At 36.2% G+C, this 17,783-nt stretch overlaps 1 protein-coding gene across 4 annotated transcripts in view; it reads left to right on the plus strand.

The window, feature by feature from the left end:
- LOC115243015 overlaps positions 1 to 17,783 on the plus strand; it is a 112,074-nt gene that overhangs the window by 84,147 nt on the left and 10,144 nt on the right. For all 4 annotated transcript variants that reach the window (XM_029819660.1, XM_029819664.1, XM_029819662.1 and 1 more), the window contains 2 exons: positions 3,536 to 3,632; positions 3,825 to 3,917. In XM_029819660.1, the coding sequence (XP_029675520.1) occupies positions 3,536 to 3,632; positions 3,825 to 3,917 (190 nt within the window). The remainder of the gene's footprint in view (positions 1 to 3,535; positions 3,633 to 3,824; positions 3,918 to 17,783) is intronic.

Genomic DNA, 17,783 nt, shown 5'->3' on the forward strand with positions numbered 1-17,783 from the left:
TAAATATATAGAATAAAATAAAATAATATATTATATATATATATATATATAATTTTATATATATATTATCGAAAATAGAATAATATATGTATATTTAAAAAATACTAGAAATAATACATACACATAGATGACTCGTTAAAATAAATATAATAAAGATTTAATATCCTCGCTCGAACATTAAAAAAAATAAATGGAAAATGTTAAATAAACACACATTATGAATTAAAAAATAAAATATTAGATAAAATATACTCACATATAACTCACATATACGTTTCGAAAAAAATATTCGAAATTATTTGGATATTTCTTATCTCACATGTGCTTAATTTGCTAATCTGCCGTGAAATCGTTAGCGAATTTAGAAAGAACTGCGCGCAATTGTGGGGCAATATTTTTCTCTCTTTTTCCTCGAACGAGGTCGATGCAATGAACCACGAACGAAAGGATGCCACCGCCGAGATGACGTCGTCATCGTTGCCATCCTAAAATGTCCGCAGCTGTCGCCAGATGCTGTGACCGCTCGTCTTGTTTCTGTCTAGCTCATTCTTGGTTCGTAGGGATGTCCCGAATTAGGTGATCTCATTGAACTGTGACTTGGATAATATTTATTCCAACATTTAATTTTAATTTGGTCTTGGTCGAAAAATTATTCTTCGAATTCTCTTTTATTTTGAATTAATTGCAGTTAATAATAGCATTTCGATTAATCGGATTGCGTGCGTTTCGTGCATACACTCAATTTATTCAACAATTTAACGCTCGGATAGAGCCGGCTCGCGCCCTTGAATTTCGAAGAATGACCAATGAATCGACGGCGGTCGTTTACGGCTTTACGTCTTACGCGTGATTTTCTCGTGCTCGCTCCTCTCGATCCTTTGGCGAGGCCGAGTTCTCTCCGCGATAGAAATACGATCGTACGAAGCGATTATTTCTTTGCGGCACACAGAGCCTGGATAATTGCTATCTCGCTTATATTGCACCTCTCTCGATCTCGCTCGTTGCGTTTTGGTCAGCGAGTATTTGGAATGAACGCAGTGGCGTAAGCTCGAATTGTTGAATTATATAAATTTCAACAAACACAATAAAGGGGAAGAAAAAACTTTTTCTAGATTTTTATAAATCGTTTTCCTTGGATTGATATTGTTACACGTTATAAATTTTTGCAAACGCATTGTAATATAAAAATTGCGGTGTACAAAATATGAAAAACGGTGTATTGATTCTCAGAAATTTCGAATGATCGATTTTTTAAAAATGTTAACCTTATTTTAAAGCAAACATTTTAATATAATATTAAAATAAAAAATTTTAATTATACGAAGCGTGCTTTAAAAATAAATATTTATGCGAAATAAATATTTATTCACCAATCTAGTTACTAATCTAGTTTCGAATCTAAAGAAGATATTTCCATATTAAATGAGAATCCAGCTAACGTTTTCTTTTATGCTTCTCTTCTGGGTTTTTCTCTTCTCATGAAAAAAAAAAAAAGAGACTAACCTACGCCTCTGACGTGAATACTCGTTTCGCAGTCAGAGAGTTTGCGTTATGCAGAAGAGCATTCCGAGTAGTTACTCGGGCTCAATTCGACTAGGGTCTCGGTGCCTTATTAGAATTTATAGACAGAGTATTTCAGAAAATTGCACGTTGCCGCTTACAGTCGAGTATTTCCTAATGAATCCGGGATCACTTTTCTTTCTTTCATTGTCGTAAGTTTGTTGGTTTGTCGGCAACTATTTACCGTTGAATCTCCAACATCAAACTTTTGAATGTACAATATTAACACGTGTAATTAACGCATGTACATGAAGCTGACATATTATTTTATGGAAAATCGTGAATTATTAAGAGTGTGTTACATAGCTCGAGAAGAGAGAGAAGAAAAGCTTTGTTAATTTGGACAAATTGTTCTGGCCATTAAAGAAAGAAATTACCTCGAATTGCCTGAAGCGCGAAATAATGTCTCGCTTTGTCCTTTGCAAGACTTTCCGTGTAATTTTTGTCAGACGTTAAGAAATTTTTGGTTGTATATTTTTCAGCTCTAGAAAAAGTTTTATCTTTAAAAAGAAAGAAATATCAAGCGCATAACCGAGATGAAAAACTTATCGAAAGTAAAGCTAGAACTCTTGATAATGAGTTTTTATGAAATGATACAGTTCCATCAACATATAATTAACTCATTCGAGATTAATTTAACTCTTAGTTCTTTCATAGTATATTACTTTTATAGTGTCACTAGCATTTTTATATAATGTTACTGGATCTAATATAAGACTCGAGATGAAGTATCGTTTTCTCGCCGAAACATTGAGCAATAAGGAAATTAATTTATCCGTTTTGATAATACCTTGTCATTATCAGCGACACATACATATACGCAGTGTACGAATTATGTGTCTTATGCGCGCCACAATATATTTCACTTTACCTTTTATCTTCGTTATTTATCGCGCCAAGTGTCTACCGCAGGTTTTCCTCTCATAAATGGCTGCTCCGAGTCGAGCCTCACAAAACGTTTCACCTTAAGATTTACTCACGCGTCGCCGCAATATCATTTATGGCCTACAGAAGAGATAGAGAGAGAGAGAGAGAGAAAGTAGTATGTCTCATAATAATATCGGTGTAACTTACATACGGAGCGAGTTATTATGTGCCTCCGCGCGCGGAAATATGTTAATACGTCTATTTCTTAATACACAACAACCGGTAATGATGCACTTTGCCTTATGGGATCGCGCGCCGGTAGATCGATCGATCGATCGATCGATCGGAACGTGTTTTCGAAATGGCCAATATCTATCGCGCGCCGAGAGAAGCGAGATTTTTTCGCCGGCTGCGTTTAACCCTGTGCACTTCTCGAGATAGACTCGGCTGAGAAGTGTACCGGTGAGAGAGAGAGAGAGAGAGAGAGAGATCGATTACGAAAAAATTGATTATTGAATTACATATGCATTTGCTAATGCGGAATAATATTTAAAAAAGGAGTGGAGTTTTTGATATATTTTATCAATATTCTTTTCACCTGGAATTTTGAATAAAAATATCTGGAAGATCAGGGAAATTTTTGCAAGATTCAATAGATGAATTTAGAAATTTTGCGGCCCAAAATGGTTCTAATAATAAGGGACGAAAGTCCTCATATGTAAAGCGGCTTTTTGCTTTTCTCGATATATCTCGAAAACTATCAAAGATATCAAAAAATGTTTTATACAAAAGTTATGATAAAAACAGCTCTATTTAACCACATTAATAAAAATTTGAAAAAATTATTCTTTCAAACAGAAAAATTTTTTTTTTTCGTCACTCCCTTAGAACAGTTTTTGGGCCACAACTGAAAATTTCTAAATTCATCTATTGACCCCTTCTACATGTCTATAAAGTTTTATCAGAATTTTCGGATTCACGAGGTTCTCTTGTAAGATATGTCACAGTATCTGTCATGTCATCTTGCGTTTTTACATACATATGAGATTTGATGTTTCGTTTATGAAGACTGTCTACTAATCTTTTATCTGACTTGTTTATTTTACAGAAGGCAGCAGTTGGAGCAATCTGTGTACGAGCCCGAATCGCGGCGAACCACCACCGTGGAAGATGACAGACAAGGCTCCAATCCGGAGAAAGTCAAAGTGAGTTCTCATTATTTTAATTGAAACTTTCTCAATACTTTACTAGTTTGTAATTATGTTTAATTAATATGACATAATTAAATAATTTAATTATGTGTGAATGCGATTATGAAAAAAAAAACAAAAACGGCAGACATAAGAGAAAGGAAAAAAAGAAGCGGAGATTCAAGGAATCTGAAAAATCTGTTACAGAGCACAACGCAGGATCTGTTCGAGTTACTCGAGCGAGTACAAAGTTCACGTCTCGACGATCAACGCTGCGTTCTACCGTCATACTTTTCTCAGGTATGTGTGATAAGATTTAGATACTAAAATTTATATTAAAATGTATATCTATGATATACACATAAGAGGAAGCTTTTTTGAATAAAATTCTTCCTATAAAAGGAATAAAAAAATTTCTACAAAAACAATTAAGCGCCTGGTTTTTAACTACGTTTTTTAATTCTAAATATAACTATGTATTTAAAAGTAAATATAAAAGTAAAAACGTTTATGATATAATCGTTATTTTTTAATTTAAAACAACTTACGGCGTATAATAATACTTACGCGATACCGGTGCCCGTATATCTCGAAAGAACAGAACTGTTGGCCCCTCGTTTTCAAATATCACGCGTTTAACCGTGATCAAACGAGCAGCTAAAAGCTAAATTATATCTAAATTTACGACATTTTGCTTCCATCTCACGCCTTCACGGTCAATTTAATCCTAAATAATCGCTTCGATGCGCCTGATATGAGATCAACAATGGTCCCAAAGTTTCAACGCGTCGCGCGTGACCAACATTATAAATACATATATATATCTGAAATATTAAAAACTAAAATATCACGATACACGTAAATTTGTGTTACTTCATAGAAATTTTACAGGAATTAGAAAAACGTTTTTTGCAGTTTTGATTGTAAAGTCTTATAAAATTAAAAAAAATATAAAGAAATCTTAATAATAATCCAACAAATATTTTTTCTATGTTTTTTTTTTTATATTCGATGCAACAGCTTACTAAAACGAAATTAATTTCTTCAACTTTTCAAAAGAGATAACTCGCCACTTTTCAAGCTGATCCATTCAAATGAGTCTTAATTGTCCGTTTCTTGCGCGCAATTATTGTCGAGTCGCTTATGTAAATCTCGCGTGACGATGTGTGTGCATTCGTTCGAGACGACAGCCTGCTCATTCGCGCGCGAACGAGCCGGAGATGAATGAATGGACAACGCGAGCGAGAGGGAAGAAGGAACCCCGAAGATGAATGAACAACGCGATCCGTCACGGTTGCCGGGATGCAGGCGAAAAACTCGAGACGAATCGTTCGATCGCGCGCTGCTTGATTCCCTATCGGGCTGAGACAATTCGTTTTCGTTTCGATAGAAGGTGAAAACTACTAGTCGTGTGTTAAATTGTTTCGACAGAGGGGAATACATTCTCCAGATCGAAATGGAAAAATTTGCATTCGATGATTTTACGATGATTGATTGAACGCTTGACATAAAATCGAATGATACTGCAAAAAAGAGAATTAATTATACAGAACAATTCAGAAAAATTGTTTGTTCTCTTAACAATAAATATTAAAGAAAAAATACCGATGGCAGGAAGTTGAGTTTTTAAAATATAAATAATTGAGGTTAGAGACTTTTTTGTATATAATTAATTAAAACGGCAAAGTGTCAACAGTTGAAGAATTATTTAAGGCTAAAACTTAATTGACATTTGGACGAACAAAGTCTTGAAAATGCGAATAAAATTTTGCTTTCTTAAAATTTAATTAATTTTAAATTTAATCTAAAACGACAAGGACTTAGTTGGAGCAATCACTCTTTATTTAATCAATCATGATTACGCTGCAGTTCGCTGTTTTATTGTCGACTTAAGTTGGGTCTTCCCTTTTAATGGCAGAAGTTAAGCGACTTTTATACTCGTGGGAAAAGTTGCGAATACGTAAAAAAAAAAAAAATGATCGTCTGCAGGAAGTTGCGCATATGGGAACTGCTTTTGAGAAATATTACGCGTTTCTACTTCTCTTTCTCGTCGGCGAATCGCGATCCGGATTTCAACACGCGGTCTGTAATCATCTGTGTGCCACATGCTATCCCACGAGCTCGTGAGAAGCATTCGCTCTTTTTTACTTACCGAATTCGCTCTTCTTCTCCCGCGTTTACTTCGCATCTACCCGATCGGCAGATATATTTTTGCTGCCGATAATGCAGGAAGTTTTAATCGAGACGATAGAAATCCCTATCGTGTCGACGATACATACACGGTGCTATATCGACTTGAGATAAAAAAGAGGTTAGTTTTCTTTCTTATCAACGACTATAAAAGGATATTTAATAGTTTTTTTTTTTAATATAAAATGAAATATAAATTACATATTTAATCAAATAAGAGAAATGATTAGGAACTGTTAAAATTGTCTAACTTGAAAAAATTTTAGTTTATCTTTATGTTGTAAGTTTAAACTTTAAACAATTGTTTTTTAATCAATGATATATTTAAACATAGATATAGAACCGAAAAACTTGCTGAAACTGAAATTAAAACCTTTTTGATGTTAGTTAATTTTAATTAACTTTAATTAGAGAAAGAAGTGTTTTTATGGAGCCGCCGCTAGATGGCAGAAGAATCACGAAACAATGGGTTCAAGTATCTTCAAGATTTAAAATAAAAATTATTTTATCGCGCATAAATTTTAACTAATATTTGCATTTAATCAAAAATAACGAGATTATATCAAATTATTTATATCTATAGTTTAATTTTTAGTTTAGAAGAGAGGGCGAGTTACATGCTTTAGACACTCAAAAAAATGTCTTGCTGATATAGGTAGATTTCTAGGTGTCACAACAAAAATTTATCGCTATTTTTTGTATCTGTTAGAATATTGTCTGTTACATATAGAATTTATAGCAGCAACATTCTAATAATATCTTCTAGAAAATTTAGGTCCCATTGCCAAATGTTAATCACTGCATTGGATAAATATGAGTTTCGATACTACAGAACGATCTTTGTGAGAAATATAACTGCCAATTATAACTGCAGCATCGAAAAATTGAGAAAAATTGTTTAAAAGAGCTAGATAGATTGAGCGCGTTATACAAATATGTTAGACGTGAGGATTATATATTCATTTGTTTCTTGCCGCTAATTTTTTCTGTCTACCACAGCCAAACTTTATAACAAGTATGATTGGCCTTAACATGGATAGGCGCCACAGAAAAACATTCTTTCTAAATTTCACAAACAGTTCAGATATAAATTTGTGAAAAAAAAACCCGATATTGATATCTACTACGCGTGCTCATCCATTTTCGACTATCAGCTCTTCTCCCCCCCCTCTCTCTCTCTTGAATTTTAACTAATCTTCTACCTAATAAAAGATTAAAATGTGTCGTGTAATCACCAAGCTTTCAGGCGCGACCGTTTTCTAGTGATCGGTATAATTATCACGATATCGGCATAATTACACATTTTATCGGAGGATAATTCGAAATCGATCGAAGCGAGTTACAATTTAATATCTGATTCACTCGTTAATCCTCTTGCAATCTACAATTCTCTCTAATCCGAGTGGCTCAAATTCGATTTCATTCGCCATTATGTTCGTACATATGGCGCAACATATTGTTCGAGTCGCGTTTAAATCTTTACACAGATTCCTTTTTTTTCCTTTTTTTTTCACTAGAGAGAAAGAGAAATATACATGGTGGAGGCGATACTCATCTGTATTCACCTACCTACTCGCAAAGCCTACAATTTTGAAGAGTCGCGTATGTAAATAGCGGGAGGGAACGAGTTTTTGACGCTTTCGAGTTTTCGGGCACGAAAAGTTGGTAAAATAATGAAACAAAGAGACGTGGACACAAAGAAATGAGAAGCCTCGTCGACAACGAAGTAAGTCGACCACGAAAGGACATCCGGCCTCTCTTTCTCTCTCTTTCTCTTCTTTTCTCTCTCTCTCTCTCTCTCTTCGTGTCTCTCTCTCTCTCTCTCTCTCTAGTTCTCCCTACATTGCCACAAACTCGGCGTCCGTTTCCTCTTGGTTTCACCTTCCGCACCACCTGTCCTTACCATGTGAATGCCAAGGGTTCACCTTGCTCTTGAAAGGTTCCCGTGTACGTGAACGAATTTCAACCGCGGAGCGTTATGTATATGTTATTGCACTTTAATATAATTAATGTTGCATTAGTGGACCGCTATTTCCTATAAAAAACTTTTTACTTCTGTCTTATAAATAAAATGGGGTTTAGAAGTCTAATTAACCGCACATGACGATTATCTGCATCAGTGTAGAGATTTTTTATGAAACTTTTCTCGGATGTATTTTAGAGAAAAAAAATGATGCAGTTTTGTATCTAGTCAACTTTTTTTTAAATATAAAACTGTTACGCGAGATTTAAATGTTTCGTGAAAAACTGAGACATATACGTGTCGCATGCGATAAACTCGAAGCAAAATATAGATGGAACAGAACAATTGACATTGCAAAAAAAGGCAAGCACATTTTCACGCCAATTTACATACAAAGCGTGCAAGGTTTTCTAAATCACGTAAACAAGCAAAGTGAGGAAAGATTCTGCATTCGGATAAGGGTTTCTCTTTTCAAAGTCTTGAATGCGGCGCCAGTCGCCGCATTTGTCCAGACCTGTTCAAAAAAAAAAAAGTTTTTTTTTAAGTAGTAAATAATTATATGGGAACGAAAACTCCGAAACGCGTCGCTGATTCGCGCAACGCGGTAAAACGTGACGCACTATCCGAAGAACGAGGCAGGAGGGACGCAGTGCTTCCGGTCGGTCAGGTAAGCGCGCCGGAAGTTGCCGCTTCACGACCCGACCTGACCTAATTGATTGGGAATAGTGCGGTTAGAGAGAAGTTTGTAATACGGTTTACGAAGAATCGAGTTTACGCGCTCGATGGGGCGACCATGGCAACGATTGCAGACTCGACGGTGGGAGTAGTTTTAAGAACGGTTGGACAACAGACCGATGCGCCGAGGGGTAAAGGGTGAAGGGGAGCTGTCAGTGAGGACTGTCGGTCGAGACGAGGGGTATGGCGCAGAGTACGACGCAATGACGGATATAGAGAGGAAGGTGCAACATCTTTATCGTCCTCCTTATTTTTTTTCGCTTGAAAATAATTTAAAATAATTATTTTCAATGAAAAAATACGTGCAAGTGAAAATATATAAAAGCAATATGTAAAAACGCGGCATAAATTCTGCCCTTGTTTTTTTCTTTCTTTCTTCTTTTTTCCCTTTTTTCCTCTGTTTTTAATTCGTATATTTCTCCAACGAAAAAAAATATTTACAAAATAAAATAATGACGGTATATCACTGAAACATTTATTTAAAACGTTCTATTAAATATAAAGATCATTTTTGATAAATTTTTCGACGAATGGGAATGCAAGTTCATGTCTTTGTGTGACATGTTACAGTAATATCATACTGTATGCTGAATAAAAAATAAATATATATTGCATACTGAATGGAAATAAATAAAGATTCTTTGAGAGATTATCGAGACATCTGCCGCGACTGTTTTTGTACGAGAAGATATAGTATAAACTCGATATAATCGAATTTCATTCCATTCAAGATATTCCTCTCGACGAGCAAAAGTAGGAGGCGTTCGCCCTCCAGTTTTCTTCGTCCGTTACTGTCAGGCTCGACGCGCTCACCGCGACGCTCCGCCAGACTGGCCAGACGCGCCAGGCGCTCAGTCGCGTCTTTGAACTCACGGCGTAAGGTCACGTGGGGCCGCTCGTCTCGCGCCTACCTTCAGTATCCTACCGCGCGACGCGCGCAGTTGCTCCCGCGCGTTGCACCGTGCAGGATCTCTTCGCGCCTTCGCCTTTCGCGATCTTGGTCGCGACGGCTTTCTACTTTGACCTCGCTCGACGATATTCGTACGAATTCTCGTGTGCGAAAAGTATAGTGAGAGAGACTGAAAACTTGTGGAAATTGTGTGAAGGTAGCGGTGTGAAATTCGGAGCGCAGGATGACAGCCACCGCGATCGGCGACGACGATCGTCCGAATTCAGGCTTTTTGGGGCCCTGCGATTCTACGCCGTTTTCGGGACCGCCATCTCTCTGCGCACCCTACGACGAGTAGAACTCCCGTTTACGAAAGAGAAATCTCCCGAAACTTTATCGAAGGATTCCTTCGATCTCCCGAGTCGGAGCAGAATGTAATCGGCGGACGAGATCTTTCCGTGACGTCAACAAGCGCACGCACGGATTGTCGAATCTTTAGGCGCGAAGTTGGCACCGGGATCTTAGAAATAGCTAGCGAATAGCTTCTACATCCGAATTTCCCGAAAATATTTATCTACGCGACAACGTGCTTCGTGAAACGGCTATTCTCGACGAGACTGCACCTATCCCACCTACCTGTCCACCTACACGCCGCGGGATAGAAAGTAAATTCTATCCACTCGACAAGACTCGGCAAGGTCCGAGTTCTCAACCCGGAGATCCTCGATCACGAGAGTTCTCGCTGACAATCGAAGGTAGAGTGGATTGAAAGCGAGGGACACGTTGAAGTGGAACGCGCGTTATCGTCGGACAAAGTGAAATTAGCGGCGAGTTATTTCTCATGAATTTCATCTAGGGCGATCTAGAGCGACGTAGGGAGTGTCTTTAAACGGGGCAATTTTTATCTGATAATCCGCGGTTATGATGGGGGTATTGAGATGGAGGCACGATCTAAGATCGGAGGCCGCCACGCAGCAGCAACAGGAACAGCAACAACAGAGATCGGAACGATCGGTTGGACACAACAATCACACGCACACTTTCCCGAAGCTCCTGTCGCAGGTGAGTCCTCCTTCCTTTCCCTCTTCATTATTAAAAATATAATGCGGGTGTCTCTCTCACATTGCAAAAGTCAGGTGAATATGTATCTTTAAGACACTAGTCTAGAATAATGTAACAAGGAAATATTATACTTAATAATAAAACAACATATATAGAATATGGAGGAATAAAAAATATACAATATGATAGACAAAGACATGAAATTCATACATGGAATACTTGTAACGAGAAATACGAATCTATCTTTTAATACAAATAAGCAAAGAATCGCTTTTGCGATTTTTTTAATGAAAAATTATTGAAGCATCCTTTATTCTTTTCAAGCACTCCTTTAAAAGTTTTAAAATTAATATAGAGTTAAAATCGTGTTGAAGCAGCGGAAAAGATATCGCGAAAGACGAGAAGAAAGACGCGGTAAATCGCAAAATGAGAGCGTTAACTGTAACGTCGGCCTCGTGGTTTGATCATTTTCTTAGCGCGACCCGTTATATGCGTACGGGGCCGCCGTATACGTCTTAAAAAGTCCCATTTTCCCACGAGCAATAGCCGTTTCTGCACGTACGGATTTCTGCACCGTGTATGAGAGAAAAAAAAGGGCATTCCCATATGCGGATCTCTGTCTTTTTCTAGAATAGTTGCTTGGCATTTTAATTCTGCCATAAATTCTAGATGACAGTTATTCATCATCAATCATTAGACTTGAATTATATAATTATTAAACAATAGGATGTCTACTCCCTGGAAAAACATGGAAAACCTGAAATTCTCAGGGAATTTTTTTGTATCTGGAAAAATAAGGGAATTCTCATGGAATTTTATTGACTCAGAGAATTAAAAAAAAAAAAATTCTCTCCGATAATTTCGCTCTTATACTGTAAGCAGTAGGCAATCTGCTGATAAGCCAAGTTGTGAATTATGTGTTTTAAATATATTATAAATATATATTTATCTCTGTTTATATTTTCAATGTCTTAACAAAATATTGAATATGCAATACATCTTTTTTATTTTAATTTTTAGTAATAAAAGAAAATGTTATACAAGTTAAACATTTTTGTCTTAACGAAAGCTATTCAGTTTTTTCAGTATATTTGTAAATCTAGCATTTGAAACTTAAGTAGTTTTGTGTTTTTTCTTTGTATGAGTGAAAAATATTAGAAAACGCGTACAATAAGAAAACTTATTTTAGGAAATTGCACTAAAAAGCCTTAAAAATATTTTCTTTACCTGGAATTTTGAACAAAAAGGTCAGGGAATTTTCAGGGAATCTTTTTACAAGATTTAAATAGACACCCTGAACAGGTTAAGAGAGAAAGAAATATGTTTCTTTCACACAGTATATAATCAAGTGCTATAATTAAAAATTTCAACAAGAGGAAACGAAAATTGAATGCAAAATGTTGATTAAATTTAACTGACGTTTATAGAGACGGTCCATAGTTATTTCGATCGTTTCGTCTGTCTTTTAAATCCGCGGTTACGAACTCGTCGGCTGTTGCGTACACGCACCGCAATCGTAATTACATTCGGAGGGAGGCGGCGCTCGATCAGCGAGTTAAAAGGCGAGCCCGCTTAACGACCGACTAGCACGTGCTCGACGACAGGCATTTTAATTCCCCGCAGAAGACGACGCGGCATCGAGAACTCCGATTGCCGAGAATTACACTTGTCGCCCGACTTAACCGTGCACGATTTAACCGCGCGCGGTCAATTATGCGTCGTTCCCTCTTTTCTTTGTGTTCGACTCCGCCGTGAAATTTGTAATCGGCTATTACGGCTCGCAGATAAATTAAACGAGAAATTATCGCTCGGTGTCAAGTATTTTAATTGAGAAATCGAGGAATCTTTTTTTTTTTTTTTTTTTTTTTTTTTTTTTTGACTGCAACGGGCAATTATTAATCACTCGTTCTGCTTAAGGCGATTCTAGTCATTATGCCGAAAATATTTAAGATCAGAAATATATGGAGATATAGACGTATTAAAAACAGGAACGAGGGAAAGCTAGATATATTGCCAAAAAATAGAATTCTAAAAGACATACTCTCTTGGATGCTTATATTCGTGATTATCATTATTAATTCGTCCGCGACGTATGTCACAGTTTACACGATCGTCAAAGTGTTCCACTTTGAGATATCGAATAGCACTTGGATCGAAGAAACTTATTTATGGCGTCCTTGAAAGCGTCGTCGGGGATTCGGATGTGTACTTGAACACGTCTTGAAAACTTTCATTTATCAGCGACACGTAATTATATCCAATCGATGAAGCGTTCGACTGTTTGAGTACTTTTAGAGAAATCGCGTGATTCGTGGCATCTTTATATAAATCATCGTCGAGGATTTATATTTAGATGTATTCTGACTTATTCTGACATCTTTTTTCTTTTCTTTTTTTTCGATATAACTGTGTTATAAAATTTATCTAATCACCGGATACGATTGTCGAAGCGGAGATATCATTATTCGCTGCATCTTTAATCGTAAATCTTCGTTCGGTGTCAACTCTCGGCGAAAACTCTCTCTCGTCCCGCGTTTCCATCATATGATACGAATCTGGAATAAAGGCGAATAACGCTTCGGTGAGAATCGGATCGAAGTCACGAGCCACGAAGAAAAAATGTTTTCTTGTACGTAACCGTGAAAGACGAGATCGCAAAGCGAGCTCGTTTTAAAAGACGCTCCGCAAAAGGGACCGCACAGCTGTTCGCATGTCTCTCAGCTTTTTCTTCTCTCCCTCTCTCTCCCCTCGTTTTGACATATAAGGCTCTCGAAGCCAAGGCAAGCTCGTGACGTACGAAGGGAGATTTTGGTCGATTATCGTCGCTAACGATACAGCACTGAGGGATGTTCATATAGAGTGTGCTCTTTCGAAATAGCAATGCCAACAAAATTTTTTTGCACGCGGATTTGTGGATTGCTGAGATTTTTAAGAATTATTTCCAACTTTAAATGATAGATTTAAGATTTATAAGATTTAGAGAAAATATATATAGTTGGTAATATGATCGATGTGATTTGTAACATGTAAAAAATTCACTTGGCGTGATATTTGTCGATCACAGGATGGAAACAAAATTAGATTTGATCGGGCAGAAAATGATTGTGCGAACGTTACAAGGCACCACCCTATATAAACAACCAGGTGCACTGCTCACTTCGCAGCTGTCGGGCCGTCTGGTTTCCGGCTAACGAAAAATCGATCTATTTTGTCCAGAATTTGATCTCTAACACTCACTTCTTGAATATTTAACTCGCAAAATATTAGTGTTTAAAATTGCATTTATCATTTGTACTTAAACCATAAACGTTTATTACCCATATTTGAAATTAAACTTTTCTGATATCAGATCGACCGTAAAAATAAATTAAGATCCATGTGAAAATAATTGAGATTTCTTCGAGACATACTGATTGTGACTTGTGACTTGCTTCGTATTTTCGACCTTAACCCCGTTTTCGCGTGCGTAAAATCGGAGGCGTTAAACGCGATAAAAGCATCTATTTTCGAGCCAGATAGGCTTGATTAGGTTAAACTACCCGCGGAGTTTCTCGCAAACGATTAGACACTCTCGACAATATGTCGAGCGGAACATTGTAACGACATATAATAATCTTTCTCTGAAATGTGCAATTCTTTTTATTTTTTACGTTTTTGATATTCATCACAAAGATGCATGTAAAGTTATCGTGTATCTCGATCTTTTAAATAATTTTATCGTAATATTTTCGAATCTTTCAATGAATTTTTTAAACTATTGCTTATTTCCGTATTAAAGACATAAAAATTGGGAGATAATTTTAATTCGTAATTAGCATGTTTTTTTATTATTCTCGTTTCTCTCTAAGCTTCAAGTTTGACAAATGCGTCGGTTTGCAAAACGAGGGGAAAAGGGAGAAAATATCTAGCTGCATACGTATCCCTGACCCGCTTCTTAGTCCTGGTCGAGCAGTCCTAACGGTGACAGGATGAACCGGCGATAATTTACTGTATAAGAGCTCTATGACTTGTGCGGATAAAGGCGGGGATTCCTGTATTCCACGACTTCCCGTCCTCTTTTTTTTTTTCTCTACATCCGCGCATGCAGACCGCCAGTCGACGAAGAAGCGATGAATGAAAAAATCACGAGCGCCTTGACCCTTCGTAACCCGTCTCATCGTCGCCGAGAGAGACGTATCGCGAAATTATCGCGTTCTATTCGACAGGTCTTATTTTCTGCGATAGGATATATTTTTTTCTGGAATAAGATCTTGTTTAAAAAAAAAAAAAATAATGAAAAGATTGCATAAGATGATTGAATAAGATGAAAAATATCTCTCTGTAACCTTAACTATTATTATAGCTCAGTGGAAAACTTGTAAGTTGTTTTAGAATATTCCGGTTTTGAACACGATAATAAAAATCTCAATAATAATTTTAAAGACTTCCAATTATGAATAATCTATGATATTGACTGTATATAATATTTTCATAATTTCGATGGATTGTGAAGATCTTGATAGGGTGTCTAGAAAAACATGGAAAACTTGAAATTCTCAGGGATATCTTACGTACCTGGAAAAAATCAGAGAATTTAAAAAAAAGAATTCTTTGATAATTTTGCTCGTATACTGTGAATAATCGGCGATTCTCCGATAAACCAAATTGTAAATTATGTGTTCAAAATATATTATAAATATATATCTATCTCTCTCTCTCTCTCTCTCTCTGTTTATATATACGCTATGGAATACGCAGTACATATTCTTTATTGTAATTTTCAGTGATAAACAATGAAAATGTTATGCAAATGAAAAAATTGTTTATCTTACGAAAGCTGTTCAGTTTTTTTTTTCAGTACATTTGCAAATCTAATACTTGAATCTTTAATGGCTCTGTATTTTTCCTTGAGTGAAAAGCATTAGAAAACGCATACAATAAAAAAAAATTTATTTTAAAAAGTTGTAAAAAAGATCTTTAAAATATTCTCTTCACCTAGAATTTTGAACAAAGATATCTGAAAGATTGGTTAATTTTTTTACAAGATTTGTGTATAGACGCCCTCCTTGTGTGGATTTAATAACTTTCGAAACGGAGGACTACAATTTTTTTTTTTTTTTTTATACAAGAAATTTCGAAATGTCGCGATTTGTTACATCTTCTCGTATCCCTCCTTCGATTATGCGCGAGTCTGTTGCACCGAGAGAAGAGCGGCGGTTAATTATTGTTGCGGCGCGTCAGCAGAGCGATATAATTGTTCTCATCGCGGGCGCGTATTACATCATCGCTTACGTGATTTTAAACACGAGGTATGATGCACGGTTATTTTGTGCCTCCGACGCACGCGTACGTGCTTTATCGCGAACACTAAAGAGAGTACGTTTGCCTCTGCGTGTCGTAACCGGTTCTCGGACTTTACCGTCGCTTTGACACGAGACGTAATCGTGCTCGGACAAACGATAATAATGATAGAGGATTAAACGTCGGTTACGTTTCAAGATCTCTACCAGCTGCGTATCTGACTTTAGGGATCAGAAATCTGTCGAATGCACACAAATTTCTTTTATGTAAGCGTGCGATATCTAAGTGTGTTGACTAACTTTAGATTTAAATTTTGCGATTATGCTGATCAGTTAATTAATCGAAAGAAAGATGCTTGTATATAAATTTTTCTAGATATGAAATTATTTCTGAAAATAGTTCTGGATGTAAATATAATTTTATAAAATTCTGAATATAAACAATATTCGAATATAAAATGCTCTTTGTAATTTATAATTTACGATCAAATTTTTGCCATCTTCGAAATATATTAGAATAAATGATAAATTATACCTTGTTCTATTAGACAGATAACTTTTATCATGAATATATAAGATCCCTATTCATGAAAGGAATGAGTCACTCTAAACGAGGGATCGATTTTCCGCGGCCGCATTAAGGATTGCCCGATATCGTTATCGAGGTTAATCACGAAAGACACTTTGTCACGAAAGGCATGCGGCACATAAGGTCATCCTCTGGACGTCTTACGTAACGCACGTGCGTGTGCATCTCTATCGTTTTTATCATGAATGTACGATGACGAACATTTAGATCTAGAACGATGAATCGTTCGTGAAAGGTAATAACGGACTGTGAAATTTCCCATTTGTCATAGATTTAAAAAGGTTTATTATCGAATTATATCGGAAAGGATATAATCTATATGGAAGTATATTAAAAGTTGAAATTTGTAGACTAGCTAATTTTTGTAATTATTCGAGAACAAACTAGAGAAATGTCAAAAATAGAATTATGCGATTAACGAAAATTAAAAGTGACAGTAACAAAATTATGATAAAATTTAATTTAATTAATAATAATAATATTAAATAAAAATATATACTGTATAAATTATATAATTACTAATTATACGCGCAATTAATGCAATTTTATTCTACGTTTAAATATCTTTTCAACATAAACTTCTCAGTTTTGATAAGCCTTGGCGAAGCTTTTGTATATTCTGAGCTGTCATTAAACCCATTATTTTATTTATGAGGAAATCGCCTTTTGTAATTATACGCGAATGCGTCATACTTCCTACTTAAGGGCTTTTATTCCACCTTGTGTAACTAAGTAGGATGTAACTATTGCAACTAATCAGTCTAACGGAGATGGGCTCATTAACGCCGAACAGCGGTTCGTTAGTGTACCGGAGGCAAACACTGACAGAGTAAACAACAGCTATGTGTGTATAGATATAGCGTATATTAATTACAATTATATTAAAGTTATAGAGGAGGAGATGAGTAACTATTTTAAAGTATAATGTACATGAATATACATTATTTACGATTGTTCATCGAATTTCCTTCATAAGGGATGGTTAATTGAATATTATAATTATTGGATATTTATAACTTTTTCTTTCTTCCTTTTTATATAAAAGATCTCTCGATTCTTTGCATTATCTATGAAGATTAATAAGGATAAACGTAGAACCTATCTTCGCCCTTCAATTGCTGTACCATAAAACGCCACTGAGATCTTGGACAGGGCTGATGCTGCCATAACAATCTATATTTCCCCAAATGTAATCGCGATGTCATAAGCCAGAATTGCTCTCATAAAAACAGGAAACCGCCTCGATATTTATCGATCAAACTTGTACCATTATATGGACGCGAGGTATGGGAAAAAGAAAGAATTTTGGCTACGATCATTCGCGTTCTCGTTTTCGCTTGGAGGAAGAGGAAGGCTTATTACGGCCCACGGATAAATTGCGTCGTCGAGCGTGGCATTATACGCCCTTCCGACATTACTATTGCGATCGACACATGACTTACGGAGAGGCGAAATTGCT

The sequence above is a fragment of the Formica exsecta genome, unplaced genomic scaffold (assembly GCF_003651465.1).
Source record: "Formica exsecta isolate Colony F162 unplaced genomic scaffold, ASM365146v1 scaffold667, whole genome shotgun sequence".
Lineage (NCBI taxonomy): Eukaryota > Metazoa > Arthropoda > Insecta > Hymenoptera > Formicidae > Formica > Formica exsecta.